Source organism: Montipora foliosa, chromosome 13 (genome assembly GCF_036669935.1).
Source record: "Montipora foliosa isolate CH-2021 chromosome 13, ASM3666993v2, whole genome shotgun sequence".
NCBI classification, from domain to species: Eukaryota; Metazoa; Cnidaria; class Anthozoa; order Scleractinia; family Acroporidae; genus Montipora; species Montipora foliosa.
In genome coordinates, this window is record NC_090881.1 from 26747823 (window position 1) to 26772822 (window position 25000).

Below are 25000 nucleotides of genomic sequence, written 5' to 3' on the forward strand. Positions count from 1 at the left end.
AAAGAATGCAATGGTATGTTGACTAACCTGAAAGATATATGTTGACAACTGAAAGACATTTTGAAAGTCTTGTCAATGCGATGAAACCTACCCACCATGAGAGAAATTTCATCTGTCTATGAAATACCTCAAGAAATACTTTTTGGAACCAACCAACAAAGGCTTTCACAAAAAGAATACAATAACATTTTTTCATTTCAAACGCTGTCACTTTGATCCATCAAACATCCTGTTTACCAAAGATAGAAGACAAACTTAGATACAGGATGGTACGTTGCATTAAGCAATACCACATACTGTACCACAATGATATGAAGGATTGGCTCAGATAATAACAAAACTATGGGTAACATTCTTGAGGCTAATAAATTAATAATTATTAAATTATTATTGTAACATATTCTCAAACAAAACTTGAATACTCATTTTGTGTTTTACTACCCAGTTATTCAACATTAAAATTTCTTTACAAATGTCCCTCTATAGTTCTTATTGAAACACCCTTTATGATACATGTAGCAAATAAATATTAGGTAGATGCTTTTTTAAGTAACACCCTGTTGAACTGCCACAAGTTTTGTAACCATGAAAACTTAAGACCAAGATATTTTCTTTGCACACTGATAAGAAAATCAATTTCATTTAAAAAAACATTGTTTTCGAAATTCCTTTCATTCTTTAAGAAAAGAAACTTATGCTTCAGGCTCAGTAATGTCAAGTCATAATTTTTTTAATCCTTGAAAGGGATTTCAAATGTATATATTATATTTTTTTCAATCCTTGCAATCCATACTGACCACAAATTATTGCTGAAGCACTACCATTGGTTAAACCTATTTCTCAACATCCATGACATGCAAGAAAGCGTACCTTCTGGAGAAGAACAAACTAACTAATCTTTTAAAATAGGATAACTCTGGGTTTTTTCTCCTTAGGATCTCAAAATAAACAAAAACAGTGGATGAAAAAAATGGAAGGCTGTTAAAAATCACGTGAATTGTTGAAGATTGTTTCCTATCGCTGCAATAAAATTAATGTATACGAATGAATATGAGTAATTGACACATCACATACCCGGTCATGCAATCAAAACATTACACGAAAAAAATTCAAGGTTTGGGAATGTTTATGACGAATAATAACCACAACTTCCTCGCAGTCAGTTAGATAACCACAGAGGTTTTATTTTATATAATCGAATCTGAGCTAAAATTACGAAAATACCACACAACACTTAAACCGGATACAGCGATCTTCCCAATGACGCAGTCAACAGACACATGTATGCATATGCTTAACATACATAACATGCAAAACCATAAGCAATAATTATTACATGTATGCCTCAAAGCCTTCAGGAAATCAATCCGTCCAATACCCATGGCGACATGTACACTTGACAGCAACTCTCTTTTTTACTCTGTAAGAACCGATTTTCATTTCAAGTAACCAAATGGAAACTTAAAATTAGGCTCTATGTTTTCACAGCCGTAAGATCGATGTGCTAACAACGTCAAGTGGTGTCGGAAATTTCCACGCTCACTTAGTCAGACATCATGCACAAAACTACAACATGAGAAAGAAGTGCCTGATGCCTCGAAATATAAAAGTAAAGAGGTTTACTTCAGGTAACAAAGACAAAAGCCGGCTTTGAGTACGGCGACATTGGCCTACAGCCTTGGCATAACTTACCTCTGAATTCAGGAGTAAATGGCCGCATTTCGGATGGCTGCTCTTCGTAGAAACGATGTTCTCTTTGATTTAAAGGCTTACAAACAGAAACATCGTCAAATTTCATCATGGAGCAATGGCCACCGACTTGATGGACGAACGGTTCTAAGGGTATGAAATCTTGTTTTACGCCTCGGCCGGGCATAACCGCCATGAAACAGTTCCACACACTAGAAACACAACTATTACGCACAGAGACACTTAAGGGAACTGGATCTTTCTTTAAAAAAACGTGGGAACCCTATAGGGGTTAACTGTGAAATAAAAGAGGCACAAAAATGTTCGATTTTCTACTGAAATTTACAAAGCATTTCTACTAACAATGACCCTCAGATCTTCGTTAAAAACACTGTCCTCCCTTCCCTAATTGACGTAACGTAACATTTTAATCACATGACAAAATTCTTTAAATTGATTGGTTAATGCTAACCACCCCTCTCGTCCCCAGGTTTCTTGGACGTGGTAAAGGGAAAGAGCCAGCAAATAATATTTTGTTTTTGGGGAAAGAATGTAGCTTTTTACTTTAACACCGAACTATTGAAATGCTGCGAATAATTATTTAATAAAAATGCATTTATAGTGAAGAAAAAGATTTAAGCGTGGCGAAATTCAAAAAAATAGTAATAACTTGTCATCATAAAATACTAATTGGTGACGATCAATTAATCAATCTTATTTCCTCACGTTCATACTTGTTGCACGGATCGCTGCATTAAGAATAATTTGGTGCCCAATGGCACGTTGTCTTGCTAGTAAAAATACTTCTTGCAGCCATGACAATATTCATCACGTGCCTAACTCGGGTGTGTCCATTCTCTTTTCGATTAGATCGCTCGAGTCTCGAATCTTTTCGTTGTTTTAGCCGTTCCAGTCCAATTTTTATTTGCCTCATTGGTTCCCTTTACTTGATTTCCACAGACAGTTGAACAGGAGTTTCAAAAAGATGATCCATTGGTGTCACTGGTCCTATGGTAACGTCGCTCACGCTTCACTGAATAGGGGACCTTAAGCAAGTAGGATGACGACGGCTGCGAGAACGTTGGCTAAAAATCTTATTTCCCGTTACTGTAATTATTTTGCGATTACTCCAAGCCGCTTGGCATGGCAAATGTGAGTCCACATTCCAATAATATAATTGTTGTGAACGTTGTGAATATTAAGAGAGAAAATTGAGAATTCGTCGTCAGGTGCGCTCGTCCTCCACATGACCTCAAACTTTGATCATCTTACGTCGTTGTCAAAACGAGAACGGCAAAGAAATGTATCAAAATGTAAAACCCACGTGCAGGACGTGCAAAAATGTTGTTTTTTCTAATTAAACCTATTGTTTTGTGGCTTTCTCGTAGCCGTCGTCGAAGTCCTTGCTTAAGATCCCTAACTTAGTATCATCATATCATATCATATATCTTTATTTACCCTCGTATTTTTTTAGAGTAGCTTGGTATAGCTAATATCTCCGAGCATTTACCCTCCCAACCACGATACATCACAGAAGACAGACCACAACACCAGGAACTACATGCCCTACTCTTTACGACAAGTGTGCGGGTTCTTTTACATCCCACAGGATTATGAACATTGAAGGGTTGTGAGACGGGACCTCCGGCTTATCGTCCTTATCCGAGAAGACTTGAAAGTCTAACCATTTGCAGATGTAGTTACAAAGGCAGCACTTTCTCCTCTGTTATTTAAAGACCCTGGGTGTTGGTCCGGCCGGATTTGAACTCACGACCTCCCGCGTGACAGCCCGTGCTCAACCAACTGAGCCACCGGTGCGCGGTGAAATATCAAAATTGAAATATTACCGGAATCAGTCTCCATACACTCTTCCCATGTACCGGCTTACTCCAGCCATGACCTGAGGTCACCCGACCACATTTCTTCAGTTTTTGTGTTGCCGAGGACAAGAAAAGGTATACTATGAACTTTGAAATCAGTGACGGTTACGCGTCTTTAAGCCGGTAAAGGGATTGTGTTTTTTGGCCTGAAGCTAAGAAATGAAATGAGAGTTTACTGTACCTTTTTTAAGAGATAACATTTGTGTATTATACCGATTAGGGATCTATAACCTATCCTAAAAGTCATTAATGTTGACGGGGTTCTAAGTTAGGTGTGAGTTAACAAGGCGGCCTTGCCGGGCGGCCTTGTCTAAAGAAAACTGGTACGCCTGATCGCAGGTTAGGTGTGAGTAAAAGTTGTTGTGCAATCGGTAAAGAAGATTTTGGGCCAAGCCCACCAGCCAACTTATTCTGGATGGTTTGTTTTAGGATTGTTTTCGAAATTTTACTGCGAGAATCCGCGTCAATTTTGTCAAAGAGGATCTTTAAGGGAGTTACGAGGATAGACAGCCTGGATAGAGGTTCCAAAGCTATTTACATGATGTAGGGTGATGTTGCCAGAACTGCCTTTTATTATAAATCATGAAGATACGAACCGGCGTTATCCTTTGCACGTATTCGGCTTCTGATTTTGTAAGCAATAGCATGGATGGGAAACATCAATTGTTACCTTTGCATATAGCGACAAAACAATGCTATTTTTGAAAAGTGATCACACAGACATAACCCGTGGTTATCCATTCACCAAAAAACTACTCTTAGCATTCGGCAGTCACGATTTTATCGCGTGATTTGTTTGAGCAATTAGACGACAATTGTATTAGATCTGCGAAAGAAAATTCGTTTTCATTGCAAAACCATAAGTTTTCAAGTTTTAGGGGGTTTTCCTAGAGAAATTAGGAAGGAAAAAGAAGAAACAAATTACCACAGGTCACTCAGTAATTTCTGAACTTACCTGTGGTCTTAGATATCCCACAGTTCCTTGTTGTTTATTCAATATAACCAATCGCACACGAGAGTGATTTAGCAGTCTTGTCATGGCGACGGGCCTGCGGATGTGTTCCTTTGGCGTACTACAATGAGTTTATCTTCTGTTCCAACCGGTCTGTGTCCAAGATAATGATGAAGAACCGAGGAAATAGCGTGAGAACGAAAGACAAAGATGGATATACAAGACGAGCGGGCTGTATTTGCTTCAAAACAGAACAAGAAAAAGAGGTTTTGGTACACTTTACTTAGCACATGGCAGCCGGTCAACATTAATTAGCATAAGGCCGACACGAATGGCCGCGGCTTTACTAACGAGCCTGTGTTTGTTCATCGTAGGTACTGCTAGTTTCGAGTTGGCGGCATCCTGGCCGGTGGGTTGTACCTTCTGGGGGAGTTGAACCAGGCGAAGATTCCAAAGAAGCCGCAATTCGTGAAGTTGTGGAAGAAGTTAGTAACAGACGAACCACTTTTACTCGCAGCTTACGCAATTTACGTTTTACTCTTCGATACGAATGCACACAAAGTGGGAACCATTTGGCGCACAGGTTGCAACTATGCGATCCTTTGTGCTTTCTGGTTATATATATAGCCAATGTTTTTTCCTTATTCCTAGGCTGGGGTTCGTGGCACACTTGGACGTTTTCTCGGTGAATTTCAGGTGTGAACTTTTGTCCGATTTGCCCATTATTTAATTAGATGCTATTGTTAGTAACCGTCACCGTGAGCTTGACTTTTTATTTCTTTGTTCCCTCTGTAGAATGATGTTAATCATACAAGAACTTCTGTTTATGTCCTTATCGTAACAGAAGAACTTGAAACTTGGCAGGAAGGTTTGTGTTAACTTCAAATTTAACCATAACATACTGACTTAATATTTCCTTATTGGGTCTAAGAGCCAACGCAGCATTCTTGCTTTCCTGGCGTAAGACGAAGAGTATGTTAATCTGTTTTATGGAATGGTGATTGTGTTAATATTTTTAAGTCCTGCATTCTTGAATGTCTTCTCTTATTAAAGTTTGTTTGTGAAATCATGAGAGCTGATCACGCTGTTTGTTATAAAATGTCAGTTACTTTAGTTTTGGTCATCGTAAAACAGTATATGGTTGCTTGCAGCATAGTAAATATTATTGATTGTTTTCATATACACAGCTGAACAAGGTGACCCCATTTATGAGAAATTAAAACAATACGTAAAAAAACTATTATATTCTACTCTTAAGTTTTGAGAGATTTTTCCTTTATAAGTAGCAAATTCGCTTTTCAGTGGAACGAAAAACCAATATTAGGAATTGACAGTTAAGACTGACAACATTGATTTACTAGTTTTCATGCTGATAATTTGAGGAAGAATTGTTTTATTATTTATGAGCTGAAGACCTCTGTTAAGTATGTTATGGCAGTGGTGGTGTTTGCAAAAATCATTCACCTTTGAGGTAGAAATTGATAAACAAATTGTTTGCTCAAAGTTGAAAGGGTTTTAACTATTTGCTGGTTACAACCCTTCTTATTGTTATCTTCCAAATCTAGGTTTAATTATTGATACGGTATCATTCTGATCAGTTTTCAACAGGTGCAAAACGAGGATCGTTTCTTTAAAAAATTGTGAGTCTAATTATTTTTTGGATGATGACTCAGATGTGCAAAAAAAATTAAGGGCTCCTTACGGAAGTCAAACCTATGTCCCTCTGTTAACTAGTTCGCATGCTCTCCCACTGCGCTGAAGGAAGCCTGTGGGAGCGAGAGAGTTAATGTATGACTTTAGTGACAATAATGTCCTGCTATGCTGCTTGGACTTGAAGAAGATGGTAATTGAATGAATTAACTGCATTAAATCAAAGATGACTGGGGGGTACTTGGAAATGTCTTTGTGATTTAACAGCAATGGAACCTGTGGCCTTCCAGTAATCACTTGCCCTACCCACTGGACCACAGGCTGTAGGATCTAGTCCATTATAACATAAATACGTTCCTACAGACATCAAATTTGGTCAAGTCAAATGGTGTGTCAAACGTAAAGTGACCACCATATAGAGATGACATAGTTGGTGGTTCAAGCATTAGTCCCTTTTCAGTGTGAATCAATTAAGGGATTGGAGGTTGTGAACATTTTTCATTGCAAACTTATTGACAAACTTGTTAGTACAAACTTTTTTACTGTTTCAGTGTAATAGACAAAGAAAACGATGTAATGTCAAACATGCATCCAAACCAGTCAAGCTACTAAGTAACTCTAGTCAAACTATGATGGTGACCTCTCTCTCCATGTTTCCAATCAATAACCTCTGTCCCTATGCAGGCCTTCTAACAGGGTGCGGGAAAAAATGAAAATTGTGCGCTATTTTGTAGGCCAATTATGCGGGAGAAAAAGTCAATAATTGTGCAGGATTGCACAATCTTTTCAACCTGTGGCGAAGTTTTACACTCAAAGGCTGTTTTGAGTGTCTGTTGCTTTCCGGTAGTATTTTGTGAAGCCGACTCCAAATCTTTGTCAATTTTGTGTTTCCTGTGTTTCCTGGTATGATCAATGGAGATATTGCATGTCGAGCAGAAAAGAAAGCCGTCGTCTGCATGAAGTGTTCTTTTTGGATAATTTCTGACCCTGTCTGCTAGCGTTATTTTCACGGCTGTATGGTTCTCATCTGACCGATTGGACCTCAGAGGGTTGGATCTAGGTAAAAGTGATGTCATTTACTCACCAGCTTAAAATTTCAGCGTGTTAACGCAACTTATTATATAATCATTATGCAAAACATGAGTTTAAAATCTGAATGCCTGAAACTCCCGTGCTGCATATTAATTCAGCCACGTACACACGCATTGCATTCTTAGACCACTAAGTCAATGATGCCATTTTCTCCTCAACCCAGCTCTCTCAAGATTTTGAAGTTCATAATGGCGGACCAACAAATAACAAAATTCCAGTTAAAATAAACAGCTGTCTTTTTAAAATAAGAACCTAAAACTTGGGTCACTTAGTGTTTAGTTTTCATTGTTTTGAAATCAAAGAAAGAGATGTATTGTTTTTTTGGTCATAGTACCACTTTAAGGCTTCCTTCAATGGTCAGCTGAAATAGTAAGGTTAAGGAGGCCTGAGGAAAGGTGCTGATAGAGGCAGTTGTCTGATAGTGGTGGTTGCCACGTAGAAATCATTAACCGGTACTCATGTTTGTTGTTCAGCCATGCATTGATTTATTTCTTCCTTAACTTCCTTCTCCTCAGATATGGGCCGTATACGATCATGGTTTTCCGTTGACAAAGCTAAGGATTTGTTATCTGCAAAGCCTTATCAACAGGAGTACCTTGCTAAAGCATGCAGTGAGGGAGAGGGAAGCAGGTGACACAACCTGCAACATGTACATGTATATGTATAATATAGACTAAGGTTTATTCTGCATAGTAGAAATGAATGAAGTTTTAACCTTACTTGTTTTAGTGCATAAGGCATATTTAAGTCTGTGAAACTTGCAGATCTATCAGCATTTGTTTGTGTTATTTTGATGATAAATCAATGGAAAGGGGACAGGTAGAAAATAATTTGATATCAGACATTATTAAATTTTCGACCTAGGATATTGTTTCTATCATTTTGATTCGTTCACCTAATCTCTGTTATCAGCTCATATACACTGTACTACTGTTTGACCCAATATGGAAAATGATTGTGTTAAGTGCTGCCAAGCTGGAAACTGATTGGCTTTAATTTCCAAGGGTCCTCAAGGTTGCTGCCTAATGGTCGCCCGGTCGCCTGGGGTGCCTTATTTGCCAAGCGTGGTCGACCAAATTTCTGAACAAGTAGCCCGAACGGTGTGCCTTACTTATTCATCCTCACTTTCTTGTAAATATGATTCCAGCTGGAATTAGTTAATTCTGGGCTCTTGAAAAAATGACTCGGGCTACTAATTTTTAATGTTGGAAGCCCGAAGGGCTCCCGGAAAATTTTCTTAGGCAGCAGCCTTGGTCCTAGTATTCAATACTGTCTTGTTTCTAAAGTCTCCATTTCTTTGTCTAATCCTTTTTTCTCATTGTATAAAATACCCAGTGGTAAATATCATTCATAGAATAAGAATAATAAATTATTTATTATTATTATTCAAGGCATCAAAATTTTATCAGTGAAGATATCTTAAAAGACCAGCTTTTTAGAGAAAAAAAAAACTATCTTAGTTTTACATTCAAGTAGATTTGCAGGTCCAAATGTGTTTCTGGGCATTTGTGACACAAGCAGCTGGGGACAAAATTCAATATAATGTCCCATGTGTCTTCTCTGATATTAAAATCCGCAATCCATATTTTCCATACTGGAACAAGTTCATTGTACCAGTCTCAGAAGTATTATAAGTGAAGACCCTAGCAGCAACTCTAGAGATGATTACTTAGCTAAAAAGAGGAATTATATGTATTATTTACTTACAGATGAAACTTATTTGAGTGATTTGATGCAAAAATAGTAAAATAAAAGTAAAATGTGTGAATGATATTATTGTTAGTTAATAACCAGTTTTGCATTGTTTAGAGACATCATTACAAGTTGAATTTGGAAAGGAAGGACTTAATTAAGCCTTGGAAAACAGCTTCGACGTTAAATTTTGCTTCAACATTTGTTTAATTTTGTTTAGTGGCAATGTCAAAACTGTTTAGCACGCCCTTCAACTGTGTTGAAAAATGGTGGATTGAAGTTGAATGAACAATGAAGGATGTGTAAACATACATAAACTTTGCTTCAATATCGACATTAGTTTTGTTCTTGCTAATTTTGCATGAAGGTAGAGCCTGGCCCATTGGGCACCATCTTTTAACATTGTTCAGTGTGCATACATGTGCACAATAATATTATCAGTCTTGGTGACAAAATAGTGACAATATGACAAACAGCTTCTCAATCAGCAATAAATTATTAGTGGTGAAACCGTTTGACATCCCCATTCAAGATCATTAAACAAAATTAAACAGATTTTGTGGCAAATGTTAAAAATTGTTGGCCGGAGCCTTGAATAGGGTCATGAGAGCTGCAGACTGCCTACAAATAGCACTGATAATCAGTATTTAAGTCCAGGCACCCATTTTAAAATGGTTAGCTTTCAATAACTGTGAGTTGGGGTTAGTCTGCAGTCTGAAATCTGCAAATGTCAAAAACTGGAGCCTTTTTATACTAAAAATAATGCAACCCCAATTTAATCAAGTGCTAAATGAATGCACCATTGAGTTATGGTTCCATTGCATCAAGGTTCTTTCCTATACATTTGTGAACACATTGTGAAAATGAATGAAATGTTTATGAGAGATTAAATAAAAGTGTGTCTTGTCATATAGTAATAGATTATTCCATTTTCTTTTCCAAACTTTTCTAATTGCAATAAGACACACTGGCTTGTAGAGCTTCACTTGAGTTTGTGATAAAAATTATAACAAATCACGTTTGTCTGAGAGATGAAACAATAGACTTTTGGCGTGAATGGCATTTTTCAGTTCACAATAATAAAAATTAATATTCTTGTACGTCCTACTTTGTTAGACACATTCAAACAATGTCTTGCTGGTATTTCTTGACGAGCAGTTAAACAGTATTCATGACTTGGGCTGTGCAATTACATGTACTGTTTTGTAAAGATCAGTACCAGAAACATGTCTGTAAATGATTTCAGCCTCCTTTTCAAAGAAATTCAGAGTGAGATTTAGTTTTATAATTATTCATTTCTAACAGATAAGCGTTGTTCTTGGACTTGCTTAGTCTGTTAAAGAGAACCTCCACTGCGACGAATGAATAATTTTAAATTGAACAAAGTAATCTTTTGCAATCAAATCTGCTTGACAATTTTCCTTAAAAGAGTGTTTGTATCAAATCACTGATTTTTCACTTGAAAGTTTCCCGGTCCTTTTCACACAGAGATTTTGTTTTGAAATGATAGGGCAACCGTTACATGCCATAATAATAATTATGATAATAATAATGGTAATGGTAATGATAATGATAATGATAATGATAATGATAATGATAACGATAACGATAATGATAATGATAACGATAACGATAACGATAACGATAACGATAACGATAACGATAACGATAACGATAACGATAACAATAACAATAACAATAATAATATTATTATTATTATTATTATTTTTATTATTATTATTATTATTATTATTAGAGCGGTTTTCAATTGAGTGTCGAAAGTAATTAGATAATTACTTTGGTTTATGATTACTTCACTCAGTGATTGGTTCAAAGTTCTCGCACCATTTTTTGAACCAATCAGAAGTAAAACCAAAACCAATCGCGGCTCGCGCGTGCACATTTTCCCGCGCTTTGTGTCGGCTACAAGTAATTACTTCGAGTTTTGATTGGTTTGCCGGATTGTCTCCGTCCTTTTTGATTGGCCAAAGTAATTACTTTGGTTTTGGTTTTACGACACTCAATTGAAAATCGCTCTATTATTATTATTATTATTATTATTATTCAAGATGGCAGTGCCCAGGAAATTTGAAAACAAGTGTTTATGAAATTCATTTATTTTGGATACATACATTTTCATTCGATTTGAATTTTTTGCAGTTTTATTGTGAACATCATGTTTTATGGTTTATTATTTTAGTGGAGGTCTTTGAAAGAAAGCAAAGTGTGCCATGAAGGTTGTTGTCAATGCAGAAATTAGAATTAGAGCACTTGCAGTTTGAGCATTATACTGGGTCAGAAGCTTATGACCTTACAGCATTTTATTCTGGTTCTGCTGGCCCGGGTTTTTTGAGTTTAACAATTTTCTTATTTGGATGTAATGTAGCTCACTCATTTTCCCGTGCGTGTAACTTAAATCTTATTTTTGTCTATATTTGGGCATAAAATTGGCGTCCCAAAATCCCCAGCTTTTGTTGCAAGGAGAAGAGTTGCGAGTTTACACTCTTCTGACTTGGGTATACAGTACTAATCCTGTGACTGTTGAGTGACTGAAAAAAATGTGTAATCATTCATCTAAAAGCAATACAATACAATTCAATAATTTATTAAACTCTCCCCAAAGGGGCTTTTCAGAGCTTAATTATCTATCTAAAAAATAAAAAATCTATCTTAATAATTACAGTGCAGTTTAAAATATAGAATAAAAATTTACAATGAGTTAAGAATATTAATGTATCAAAGTTACTGGGCAAAAGTTACAGTTGTAAGCAAGAAATGCAAAAGACCGCTTACCAAACTTTGACGAAGCTGAACTTTTTAATATTATGGCTCAGGGCCATGAAATGATTGCTCAGAAGTGATGTTCTAGGTGAGCTCACATGGGAAAACTTGGTGCTTGCATCTTGGTTGCTGAAGTGCAGGGGTTCCTTCAAAGCTGAGGCTCCAGTTTCAATTATTGAACTTGTCTCCAATCATAAAAGATCTTTCTCCTCTTTCATTTACTTGCACCAAGTCCCAGGACTCAATGTTTTAATTTTATAATTGATTGACATAAACAATAATATTGATGTCAATCAGTTATGGATGTCAGTAATCATGAAATATTGGTTAACCCATTGACTGTGAACTGCTCCCAATGAGGAGTAAAATCACCTGGTGTTAGAGTAAAGTCCATGAAGTCTCGCAGGAGTCCATGGGTTAATCAATCATTAAATTTGGCAGAGCAAATCAGGAATTAACAATAATCATTAATTTAGAAAATGCCGGCATGTGGTCGACCAGGCTGGATTAGCTCAACAGGGCTTCTAAGTGAATGAGACCACAAAAACCGAAATGCAGCCCGGAGCCAGGCTATTTGCTAGGTGCTGGAAGAAATGTGAAGTGAGTAGATAAGGTTGATTAACCCTGTCAGTCGTGAAAGTGACACTAACATAGATGTTACTCTTTCTGATGCCAGGTGATTTTACTCGTCAATGGGGTCCACCTCAGGGTTGAATGGGTCGGCAAACCTACAGGATGAACTCCTTGCCTGGGTTGATGGAAGTATGGTTTGCACTAACCAGCATTAAATACCATTGAAACGTATAGGTTTCGATACCTCTCAACCAGTGGTTAGCGCTAACCAGGCTTCAAGCAACCGGCCCCCTTATTGTTTCTGAAGGGTGTAAGTGTTACTTTTAATAGGCCATTTTACCGTTGTTTGCTCAGTGACCTGGCCTATGAATTGCTGCAAGGCTGCCAGTGACCTTGTATTGATACAGACCTCACTGCTTTTGTCATGTGAATTGTGTTGTTGTAATTCTAATTAGTCTACATTAGCATTAGAAAAGCACAAATGTTTGTATCAAAGCAGGATCACCAGCAGCCTTGCTTCCATTCTTAGCCCAGAGGTAAACCAGCTACAACTGTAAAATGGTCTATTTATGATAGCAGTGTTTGATAGAGCTTTGCCCTTCCTTAATTATATCTTGAATGGTGTTTGTATCAGTAACTCTTTAAAGCATAATTCATATGTCAAAAGTTCAAAAGGGATATCCACCAGAGAAATCATTATCTAGAGAATATGGGTGTTGTCAAGATCTACCTATCCAGTTCTAAATACCAGTAGCGCTTTCCCACCTGCCACCTTTGTCACAGACAAGACCTAGATTCTTTGTGCTTTTGACTGCGGTTGATTTTAAAAATAAAAATGATAGAATGAGTGTCAATCAAGTGTCATATATAACATCAAAACCAAAGTAATTACTTTGGCCAATCAAAAAGAACGGAGGCAATCCGGTAAACCAATCAAAACTCAAAGTAATTCCACGTAGCCAACACAAAGCGCAGGAAAATGTGCACACACAAGCCACCATTGGTTTTGGTTTTGTTTTCACTTTTGATTGGTTAAAGAATTGGCTTGAGAACTTTGAACCAGTCACTGAGTGAATAATCGTAAACCAAAGCAATTTGCTAATTACTTTCGACACTCATTGAAAACCGCTCTAATGATGATGAAAATAATAATAATAACGATAATAACAATAATAATTATAATGATAGTAATGATGATAATTATAATAACTTTATTTACATAAATTGATAAAAGACCGATTGATCAGTGAAACCAAAAGATTTTTGCTTGTATAAATCGTTGATCTGGAGCAGCAGAAAAAAATATAAAAAATATGGACACAAATATAACTAACACAATACAAGAAATTAAGTTAAAATTTAACTTATATTAAATATTAAGAGACACCACATATCAAAAGTTGAATTTTAGTGAAACAGTTTGGACATATTAGAGGAAAAAAAATCGCGAGTCTGGGTTTAGACTTCATTGGCTCGGTTACATAGTTTACCGGTACCTTGTCACAAAGAAATCAGTTGCTGGTCTCGATGAGACTTCACGCTGTAGTTTTAGGTTTTTTGGATCGTCGCTATTGGGTGAAAATTTCCTCTTTCGTCATGGTAAATATAAGCCACATCTTCGATATACTATACGGAGGAGTCGACTTCACTTTACCGGGCAATGGCGGCAGAGAATGCGTTGACTATCTGACATTTAAGCAACGCATCATTGAAACTGTAGTTTACGAACTTTTCACCGTTTTCATCTTCTGCAAAGTGATAAGGGAAGTTTCTATACCAAAGGATTTACCGGTGTACAGAGAAGGCACTGGAGTGGGGAAAAAATTTCTTTTAGTATCACTCTGTTTAGTTTTTGGGATCGAAATTGGTTTTAAGTTCGCGACAAAGCAGGTGATATTTCTTCTCAATCCTTGTCATGGTTTAACAGTTATCCAGGTAGGTCGAACCCTTCTTCTTTTATTTTATTATTGTTAAAAAGAGCCACTTCTGGCCCATCTTAAATCTAAATACACGAGCTACAGTACATGGATGATACAAAACACCGAGAGAAAAGCTTCATCTCTCTGGAAGTACATAAATTTCTAAAGAACCTGTTGTGATGCGTCGGCGCGCGGCGGGGATTGAAAATCTTACGAAGGGCTGACGCTCGAAACGTCAGCTCACAAATCTGTCGTGCGGCAGTTAATTTCCAATAATCAGCTTGTTCGTAAAAACGTAATTTTTTCTCAATGCGGAAGTACATGTAAATGAAAAAAAAAAAGTAAGTAACCAATGACAACTTTGCTGGGCACTCAAAAACTTTCCCACCCACCCCCCCCCCCCCCCTCCCCAATCCTTGAGGCACCCTAAAAACGTTTGTGAGAACTTTTGATGAATGAAGGAACAGTAGGAAATTTTGTATTTCAGAGATTTGGAAAATTGTGGCCCTGAAGACTCAGCCTCTGCATAGGTGGTTAAATATTACGAATCCTTAAAGTTCAGTTATTGGTATTAAGCATTGCACCAATATCGCAGATGTCATGGGCTCAAATCCTATTCAAGCCTGAACTTATCATGCCTTCCTTTTGTTACTGCTCAAGTAACATTTGTAATGAAATCATTGCATTATGATCGGAAAAAAAATTAAGGTGATTCCCTAGGAATAGAGCTTGCCATAGATTTCCAGTGAAACTTTGCACACTGTTGTGACATGTCAAGGAGATGATGAAAGTGAAATAAAAAGGGGGGGGGGGGGGTGGGGGTGAGTGACCATGCTTATTTCCATGGTATAATGCTGGAGAATATGGCTATTGGAGCTACTTTGGCAATTTCTGCACACCCTCAATGTTGGACAAATTTAGCTTGATTTTGTAAATGTAATCCAATGTATAACACAGCGTGGTGTCATTCTATGGTTAATTCCAGTACGTACCTGAAAATTTTATTTGAATGCCATTGTGAGTACATAACTCTCCAAAAAAGAATTAACTTTAGTGTGGACTGTTCCACTTGTAAATATGGCTCCTTCCGTACAATTATTATAATTATTTTATTATTATTTTTTTGATTTCTCCACTATTCCATGAAGACACCGTTCTCAGCAAATATATAATTAAAGTAAAAAATGAGGGTCACCGTACTTGTTCAGTTTAAAATGGCCATTCCTTGACAGATTAGGCTTGGCGCTAATGACTTAAGAAATTGTGTGCAGTAGGGTTGCACAATGCAAAACCAGGGAATCACCTTAAAATGTTTGTTTTTTTAGCTCATAGAGGTGTCTCCTCCTCATGATCACATCCTCTGTTGGATTATTAGGATCTCATAAAATGACCCTTCTCCTAGTGGGCTTGAGAGCCTTGGTAGGGTACTGCACCAATTTTGCAGTGGTTATGGGTTCAAATCCTGTTCAAGCTTTATTTAAAAATATGGTACTGTTTTTTTTTTTTCAATATTTTTACTTCCTAATCTTCCTAATCCTCAATCTCCAAGTTACCACCATCTTGGTCATCCTTCAGATAATTATTTGTAATGCACCAATCTATGTTAAAGAGGCAGTTTCACGGTTTTGCGCATGTCCAAGCTTTGGCACTAACAGTTTTAAATTTACAGATTCTTACTGAACCAGACGATGTTCATTGATCACTGAAAACATAATTTACAGCAAATACACTGAATGACTAAGGCCCAAATTTGAGATTGGATGCGGCTCTTTACAATAATTATTAACCTGCACTTTCATTGGATCCTTTTAGGATGCAGCTCAGTCTATTGTTTTTAGAGTTAGGTTTCATTGTTTCTTTTGTATCGTTCTTTGTGTCTATCATTTCCTGAACCAATCCCGAGAGCTGTTGTAATAGCTGCGTACTGACCCCCAAATTTGGTGGGAGATACTGGGGGTTTACACTGACCTCAAATTTATTGTACAAGTCAAACGTTTTATTCTATGCATGGGGTGTCTATTCACACGCAGTAGGTTCATAACGCAAAGGAAATGATTGCAAAGTAATTCCAATGAGTAATTACACTTCTATGGAATCGTTTCCTTTTCTTGCATCAGTGCGATTGTTTCAATAACAATGGGATTAATTGCGCTGACGTGACAGCTTGCCCATGCACAGAGACGCGAAACTCTCCCTGTAAGCATTGTTAGGACATTTGAAATGAATAATTTATAAGAATAAGAATAATTATTATTCTTAATAAATTATTTATCCTTCTGAATTGCCTAATCCACAATGGGCACCCCAACCATGAGCAAACATGCTGCATCTACTCCATTGCCGACTTGCCACCTCCCCACTTCAGCTTAACATTTATGGGTGCAAAAGAGAAATGAGTCCTGCATTTTTTTCCCATACAAACTTCAAGTTCTTCTTTTCTTTCAGATTTATTTATTAGCAGTTCCACCAAGTAAAAAGGTGTTATGTGTATTTAGGTGAGAGTAATTCTTGCTGGCACTCTTGTATGTTTCTCAGTTTCAGTGATAAAATGTGGGGAGTTGCTTGCAGTAATCTGTATCGATTTTGAATTTGATTATAATTTTGTCCTAGAGTTCACAATTATCTACTGTTTGGTGCACTCCAAGCAGTTTTGTTTCCAGTGGTTAACACAAGAATGGTAAGTATGAATTAAATATTGTCTGCTTTATAAAGTCGGAAATAGCATGGGAAAAGTCACTTAATTTATTTAATGAAAATTATTCCAAGTACTCTTCCACATGCCAAAAGGCCAGTCATTTATCTGCCTTTCCTTCCCTTCCCTCTGTCAGGGGGTCAGTTTAATGGATACTTGAAGCTACATAATAATAATAATAATAATACTAATAATAATAATAATAATAATAAGAAGAAGAAGAAGAAGAAGAATGTAGCCTCTTATCTGTGTTGCTGTAATTTACATGTATAACACAGATAAGAGGAAAAGCTCTAAAGCTCTAGAAAGCAGCACATTAACCACATATATTACCTTTTGTGAAGATACCACTGAGTAATTGAATTGTGTATCAAAGTTTAGTAATTATCTTGCTATCTTTCAGTTGCCATTTGAAGTGACAAACTACTGGATACAGCATTTACTCATTCTAGTTGTTGTGCCATTTTTCCTTGTGTCTTGTCAAGGTACGTATACACCACCTCGTCTTTGTCCTTTACAGATCAGAGCTCAGCTGTTCAGAAGGTGGATCTTTGATAAGTTGATATCTTGTGCATAAGGCCCTGTCTACCATATTAAGCATATCAAACCAAAAATATTGCAGTATTCTATGAAGGATAATTTAAGCAGCAGATAGTACAGTAACTATATTCCACCTTTTGAACAACTGGGGCCCCATCTAATAATATTTGGCAAATATTAAAATGAAGAAGCACTACTTGGCAATAGTTATTAAGGCTATAATTGTTCTGTTGGGAACAACAACAACAACAATAACAGATGTAGATTAAAGCTGTTGTAGTTTCCAAACTGGGATACATGTTGATTGCAACAAGACAATTATCATTGCCAGTGCTGAAGCTATGCTCTATATATTTAATCAAAAACCCTGTAAAATTAATGTGAACAGTTGACACTACCTGTTGTTTTCAACCATTTAACCAATAGAAAATGAAAAAATCTACTAGGCAACATGAGTGTTTGATCATGATAATAGAACACCACCAAGGTGAGGCTAAAATGTGTTTGTTTCCATTGTATGGTAACAAGATTTTGCATTAACCAGGACTGCCTCAAGCAACTAAGCTCAGAGAGTCATTTTGCTCAGGCAGGATCATCAGATCAAGTCCATGGGCTCATTCTTAAGATTCCTGACACTGATACATTGTATCTAAAGAATAGAGAGATTTTTTTAGTCATCAAACTTCACAGTAATTTTGTTTTTTGTTATCTTGAAAACATACATTATTAAAAGACCTGGCCCCAGTTGTTCAAACGGTGGATAGCGCTATCCAGTGGATAACTCAATCGGTTTTGCTAGTGTTTATCCGCTGGATAGTGATTTATTCGGTGGATAGCGCTATCCACCTTTTAAACAACCGAGGCCAGCTTATCAAAACAAGCATGTGACAGTTCAGTAAATGGCTTTTTGGGCCCGAAACATTTTTAGAGCGTTTGAGAAACTAGCCCCTGCACTTCTTCCTTTTTGAGATACTGAGATAACACTAATCAGTAATATTATTTAATTTTTTTTCTTACCATAATTTATATTTTCATTGATAATATTTGTACCAGTCAAAAAACAATATATTTTATAATAATTTTTATTTGTAAAATATTAAAAAGACTAATATTATTGCTCTTCTTTTTGTCTTGCTTGCAGGGCCATTTGTTTTAGAACCAATCTGGGATTTCACTTGGGCAACTATGACATTTACCTTGTTTTCGTTCTACATGCTGTTAGTTCTTCAGCCTCTTGGAATGGTAATTCAACAAGTGCTCACACTGAAAACTCATGGCGGCAGCCTCATGCATACCCAGCCCAAACGTTTCCTTGTACAAGTTTCGTTTCTTTCAATGGGCTATTATTTATAATGTATCATTATAACCTTGTGCCATATGTACAATATTGCACTTTTTTGTTGATTTTTGGTGTCATAGAACTCACTTCCCTCCCACAAGGGTAGTAACAAATAATTAATAAATTTTATTATTATATTTAATATACAATCGTTGTTATTGTACCGAACTCTGGCAGAACTCATGGTTACAAAACTAATTATTGGTTCTTACGTGTATGCAACGACCAACTCGAAACTTCAACATCCCTTCCCTAAGATTGGATTGTTCAAATTCCCGCCCCCTCGGGCCAAAATGGTGTTCAAATGCCTTACCCTATCATCGGATTTGTCTGTCATACCTTGCTAACGAACAATCGTTGTCGGCTCCTGTCATCTTAATAAAGCTTGTGTATAAACATTCTAACACATCTTTCGCGACCCTTTATATGAAGATGCCGTTTTTACCAGACTTGTGCTACTACAAAAACACAATTTTAATATTGAAACTGTTAAAAGGGACTTGAAAATTGAAATGTAGGGTCTAAAAACGTACCATATTGTATTCACTCTATATTATGACAAAGACGAATTACACAGCCAAATTCCTTTGAAGACAACTTTTGAGGATCTTTTTTGTAAGCCAATCGCTCACAAATCTATATCTTTTCGTTTTAACTCTTCCATCTCGTCCGAACACATGTTTTATAGCTGTTTGTGACTTCAGCACCTGAAACTTCCAGTTCAATTTTCCCTACACCACACAGGCAAAGGTCAAATTCCCCACTACCTGGGCACAGAAGATAGTTAAATGCCCAGGCAAAGAGGGGGGGGGGGGGGGGATGATGTTGAAGTTTCAATTTGATCACACATTACATCGTGTGCAATATTTGTTATCAAGGCAAATATTTACTACGAAAACCACCAATCTGTGGAATGGGCCCAAATTACTGAGTTACTGCCCCTCTCATTTTCGCTTGTAAATAGTTCAAATTCTTGAAAGGTGTTGACACTATTTTTCTTGCCAGGGAAGCTTTCTTTCACATGAAGTAACAGCAAGTCCATTGTTGCACTTGCAACCTCTTCACTGAACAAGAACAATAATTTTATCCATTTACTCCCAGGATTCATGATTTTGAAAACGCATCTTTCCATTGTTGTGGTTGTTCTGGTACACCTTGATGGCAAAAGCTGGCTACTGCTCACACTGTGGGAAAGAATAACATCAAAATATTTAACTGAAGTGGGTGGGGCAGTCACTTAGTAATTCGAGTTCATTCCACAGATCTGTGATTTTCTTAGTAATTCTTTGTAGTGAAATTAAAAATTCACTTTCACTCAGTTTCAGTTAACATTCTTTAGTATCATATTGTGTTTTATATCACAGTTAAATTTTACTCAAATTTGGAAAAAGATTTTAAAAAAGTTTCTTCTTATTATTGTTATTTTTTATCTTACAGATTCTTGAAGTAAATCTAAACAATATGGTGTGTCCAGCTGTGAGTGATCCTTTCAGTGGTCCATACTATCGTATTTTAGCTTGCTGTCATCAACCACTTTTGATATTTATATACGGGAAGTTGTTTTGTGTCATGGGGCACAAGTTAACTGACTATTTATATGGTGCAGAGACCCAAAAAACAGATTGAATGCTTTAGTATGCCTTTACGAAAAAAAGATTTAATACTTATTATTGTCACTTAAATTATTTGTACAAAAAAAGTGTAAGTGATAAATTATATAACATTTATTAAAGTTCTATGTAACCTTCAAGTTATACTATCTGCCATTTGTTAAAAACCATTTCTTTTCTTGAGAAAATCTTTAGTTCCACGATGTAAGTTGAATTTGTGATAAAAAGGTAAAGAGACCTACTGTACTTCTAAAGCACCAGTCACAGGAACAAAGACTCAATCTTTTTCGAAAACAAATTACTGGGAAGGGAAGGAGGTGTGTAATACAATATCATTTTTAAAACTAACATTTAGTGAATAATATTGTGGAAATTAGGTGCAAATTATGTGGTTTTCAGCAATCCCACACCTGAGAGGGGAACTGTTTGTTGCAAATTTAGAATGCTCCTTTTCTTCAGTTGGCAGCATTTTCATAAAAATTTACAGTCGAGGCCTTTTAATTGTCATTAAGGAAGACAAGTGTTTGCATTATGTTAACTGTACAACAGTATCTGGTTTTAACGATAATTTTTATTACGGTTACGATTTAAGCAGAACTGTATCAATCTTTTTAGATGTTTCTTTTGTCAAGAAAGAATCTGTTTGGCATGATTAGTCATAAAAAAATTAAGTTCATATTAATTAATTTATTGCAATAAAATATATTTATTGTTGCTATTACAGTAACTACTGTGCAGCATTTGAAGCCCTCAATTTTAAAAACTATTAAAATATATTTATGAAGGGAGCCGTTGTTTTACATTTCTCTTAATACAACAAAATGTTGTGAAGAGTTGCAAAAATGAATATTGTGAAAATGTTAATTGAACCTGTGGTATGAAATGCAGATCTAAAATGCTTGTTTTGTGGAGTGATCATTGCAGTGAAATAAAACAATATTTTGTTATCTTTCACAATTATAAATAAGAATAAAAAAGCCACCTTTTGGTATTTTAGTTCTGGCAGGACCCACCATAGTCTGGAGATGTAGCTCATTAGATGCCCTCCAAGTTTTGATGGGGGGAGGGGGGGGTGGACTCCCACATGAAACAGACGGGGATACTCATCGTCTCGCTTAGGGGTGTAAATTTTGGATTTTGGTCTCGCTTAAGGTGTTCCGGGCAAAGCGCCAATATTTGAAGCCGCTAAGGTCTCGTTTAGGGTTCCGCGAAGAAACACAGAATTACGCGAAGAGAAACAGAAGTCAAATTTTCTTTTTAACTTGTTTTGTTTACTGCATTACCTCTGTCATTATAAATCAAATTCTTTAGAGCATTTAGATGGTTTGCTCTTTCCCAGTTTCCAAAGAGTTGTAGTTTAGAAGCGTATACATATGTGTACATATTATATTTTAGCTTGTCACTACCAGCCTTTAGCCTTCACCCTTCACCATGTGTAGCGTTTGATGACATTGTGAACAGTTACAGTTCTTTTAACATTAACTAGTTTTCTATTTTACCAAGTGCCAAAGAGACAAATTATGCATGAACATGATGAAGAACTTGAGATTTATGACAATGCTTTTAAAAACTACTTTTAGATAAAAGCATTCGATGATGATGGCTTTATATCATTAAAACTCATTGCATGTCATATTTGTGTGTTTTTAAGCGGTCTCTTTTAGGGGTCAAAATTTGCTTAAGCCACGCCCAGATTGGTCTCCTTTAGGGGTCACAAAAAGCTTGAGCCACGCCCAGATGGTCTCCTTTAGGGGTTAAATTCAAAATTTCTGACGAGCATCCCTGTCTGTTTCATATGGGTCCCTCCACCCCCCTGGGTGTCATGCTATTTTAGTCAAACTTCAAAACACTAAAAAAAAACCTTGCCTCAATGAAAACCAAAAAGTAATGCTGCAGTTTTGTTGCCAATGAGCACTCAAGTGCACTGATCGAAGCTCTTCTTTGTTATTTTCTGCCAAGAATGGAGAGGATGGAAATGGATTAAAACTTGAAAAAACTGGCCAGTTTTTTCAAGTTTGGAGATATTGTCTCCAGAAAGACACTAGCAATTAAATACAAATAGCAATTTGTGCTATAAATATATTTCATATCTTGTCAGTGGGTTGTCAGGAATGTTGTATGTGTGAGATTAATTAAGTACTAATTTGGATTTTTACCCATTTTGACCTAAAAACAGCAAAGTTAGCATGACAGTGCCCCTTTAAGTCCAATTTTCCCTCTACCAATTTCCAGCAAAACAGCTTGTGTTTGGGTTAGCACTGTCAGTGTTATCTTATTGTTGATGCTTCCATGAGAGTAAAGTCAAAGGAACACTTAAACAGGAAAATCATTTTCCTACTAAGAGCAGCACTGTTAGATTTACCCTGTCTAGGGACAGATAATGGGAACCTCTCACAGGTGAAAGGGTTATAAAATAGTTATTAAATTAATAGCAAGACAGAAGCACAGCTCAAGAAGTATTTTTCCCTATTATTCAACTGTATTAGTACAAATATTCCACAGTTAGTTATTGAACACTTGGTTATTGTACAGTAGAGGACCAGTTTGACTAGTTCAGGTGCTGACATTGCCCCATGCTTGGCGCATAGATGTGTCACACATTTTCAGTTGTTTACAACGCACACACATCATGCAATCAGGGGAAAATTGTGCCATTCAGGGCGTGCCCTTGATTTGAAAACAAAAGTTTTGATTGGTTCTGACCAAACCCTATTGTTTATTAGCCAATCAAAATCCAGAATTTCAATGTCTTATTTGCACTGCTATTACACATTTTTGCACTGGTGTTACACCTGAACTGCACTGCTCTTAGCCATTCAGAATCGAGTAATTTTTTCATGTATATTATTCATAGCTTATTAGATGTTTTCACTTTGGGTATGTAGTATTGCTGAGTATTTCTACTAGTTGTTTGTATTTTGACTCGCTTTAGAGGCCTTGACAAAATACAGCACAATTCATAAAAATACTCAGCAATACTACAGATAAATTACAAAGTACTATCCAAAGAACTTTATTTAAGTGGCTGGTCTTGGCTTAACCTCGGTGTAAAAACCTCACAGCTGACCTAGTCTTTTAGCTCTTGGGCACTAATGACACTGTGATTGAAATCAACTTGAATTAATGCAAATCAAATCAATCCATTAAATAAGTTTTACTTATTTCCCAATGAAATGAACATAAGCCAAGTACAAGTATTCACAAAAAGTGAATGAAACTACTGAATGACAAGCAAAATTAATCCTACAAATTTTGAGGTCATGAGCCATCCACCCTCTCAAATTATGGTCAATTCAGCAGACCATTCCTTTGACTTTCAGTAACAATTTGGGATTTCTGTTTGGAATATTTGCTTTGTCATGATTTTCCGTCATACAATGTGAAAAGCAAGATGAAACTTTGATTTCTAAGTCTTTTTAAGAAAAATTCTTTCCACCAATCATCTCATAGCATTCGTATCACGTGATAAATATTCATGGCGAACTTTCCCTCTCTCGCCTCGTGTTCAAAATCGAGGCATCGGCAGCGATCTGCGAAATAAGCGGAGATTACAGGCGTTTACGGGGCGAAAATATTGTTCTCGAGCACTGAGAACAGCTCGATTTTTTAATTTGTGAGTCTTATGTTTAGAAACCTTTGTTTCACGCCACAAATGACTACCTTATTCTATGTTTCGACTACTTCCCTTTCGTTGTAGGTAATTCTTTGGTGATCTCTGACAAATTCCCCGAATATGTCATTTGAGGAGGGAGGAGATCTGGCATCCTTTGCCGCTATTGCCGAATCGACAATAGCAAATAAAGAAGGTAAGTGAACGCAAAATCAAGTCTTTGAAATGGGACACAATCAAGGAAGCGAACACTTTCCTCCATCGGTCTTCAAGACAGCCGGTTCTTCGTCACCATTGTTCGCGTAAGACATACTTACAAACAGTGAGCTTAATTCGTGAAAGTTTGGCAATGATTACGGCAAAGGAGTGTGTTGAAAAAGTGAAGAAAGTGTTGGTGTTTTCAGGACCCAGTCCTTCCTCTAGAAAGCAAGTCTTTCCCAGGTCTTCAAAATAGTGAAGTGTTATGGCGTTCGCCCCAGACTTCTGTCTTTGTTAAAAATCCTTTCCCAATCTTTCTCCCTCAAAGAAGAGTTTGAAGATACTTTGTTGTTTAGCCATTAGGTTACTTTTGTTTTGTTCCCATGTCACTGTTAGCTCGATGGATGCTAACCTTTCCCGTGGAAACCTACTTTTCGTGTAGACCTCTTCGCGTCTTCGTCTTCTCTTTCATTACGGCGTTGCTGTTGTGAATTATAATTTTCACATTTTAATAACTCAAGACTTGTTCAAAGCAAGGGGAGAGGGCGTTTTTGTAGGTTTCCTTTGAACTAGGAAATTCAGCGTGTGATTTGGATTTTTGTAGTAATCTGGGCGATTTTTAAAGTCGGCCATGCTAATATTTGATAGTGAAGCGTGTTCTTTACAGGTTTGCGCCATTTTCTGCAACAGAATTTGCATATGCCAATGGTTGTCAGATTGTCAACTGCTCTTAACTTAAAACAACGGAAAGTTTTATGTGGGATGAAAGTTAAACATTATTTC

The 25000-nt window shown here is 36.6% G+C and overlaps 3 protein-coding genes and 1 pseudogene across 5 annotated transcripts in view; 3 read left to right on the forward strand and 1 right to left on the reverse strand.

Annotated features, from left to right (window-relative positions):
* The window catches only part of LOC137981880 (inositol hexakisphosphate kinase 1-like), a 10892-nt pseudogene extending 8802 nt beyond the window's left edge, over nt 1-2090 (reverse strand).
* Nucleotides 2091-4458: 2368 nt separating this feature from the next.
* On the forward strand, nt 4459-9872 carry LOC137982700 (diphosphoinositol polyphosphate phosphohydrolase 1-like). Of its 3 annotated transcripts, none has more exons than XM_068829836.1 (5): nt 4459-4793; nt 4896-5006; nt 5173-5217; nt 5317-5389; nt 6120-6826. In XM_068829836.1, exons 1-5 carry the CDS (start codon nt 4689-4691, stop codon nt 6278-6280), a joined length of 495 nt encoding a protein of 164 aa, XP_068685937.1. In that variant the 5' UTR covers nt 4459-4688; the 3' UTR covers nt 6281-6826. The 3 variants fall into 3 exon arrangements, with proteins under 3 accessions (XP_068685937.1, XP_068685939.1, XP_068685940.1); XM_068829838.1 differs by having other exon boundaries at nt 4558-4787; nt 6120-6806; XM_068829839.1 differs by lacking the exon at nt 6120-6826 and adding an exon at nt 7779-9872 and having other exon boundaries at nt 4581-4787.
* A 3813-nt stretch (nt 9873-13685) lies between these two features.
* On the forward strand, nt 13686-21123 carry LOC137984117 (transmembrane protein 164-like). Its single transcript, XM_068831334.1, has 6 exons — nt 13686-14244; nt 16674-16723; nt 16839-16905; nt 17324-17405; nt 18602-18702; nt 20237-21123. The coding sequence occupies exons 1-6, from the start codon at nt 13837-13839 to the stop codon at nt 20423-20425; spliced, it is 897 nt and encodes a 298-aa protein (XP_068687435.1). The 5' UTR covers nt 13686-13836; the 3' UTR covers nt 20426-21123.
* A 2761-nt stretch (nt 21124-23884) lies between these two features.
* The window catches only part of LOC137982932 (uncharacterized), an 11526-nt gene continuing 10410 nt past the window's right edge, over nt 23885-25000 (forward strand). Inside the window, exons 1-2 of the mRNA XM_068830094.1 lie at nt 23885-24022; nt 24107-24215. Of these exons, the coding sequence (XP_068686195.1) occupies nt 24143-24215 (73 nt within the window). The 5' untranslated portion in view covers nt 23885-24022; nt 24107-24142. The remainder of the gene's footprint in view (nt 24023-24106; nt 24216-25000) is intronic.

Bases quoted from the DNA above. Each gene is read 5' to 3' on its own strand.
- LOC137982700 (XM_068829836.1), top strand. From the start codon at position 4,689: ATGATGAAGAACCGAGGAAATAGCGTGAGAACGAAAGACAAAGATGGA. The intron at 5,218-5,316 runs GTGTGAACTTTT...TTCCCTCTGTAG, and splicing joins GTTTTCTCGGTGAATTTCAG to AATGATGTTAATCATACAAG. The intron at 5,390-6,119 runs GTTTGTGTTAAC...CATTCTGATCAG, and splicing joins ACTTGAAACTTGGCAGGAAG to TTTTCAACAGGTGCAAAACG.
- LOC137984117 (XM_068831334.1), top strand. From the start codon at position 13,837: ATGAGACTTCACGCTGTAGTTTTAGGTTTTTTGGATCGTCGCTATTGG. The intron at 16,724-16,838 runs GTGAGAGTAATT...ATTTTGTCCTAG, and splicing joins AAGGTGTTATGTGTATTTAG to AGTTCACAATTATCTACTGT. The intron at 18,703-20,236 runs GTAATTCAACAA...TTTATCTTACAG, and splicing joins TTCTTCAGCCTCTTGGAATG to ATTCTTGAAGTAAATCTAAA.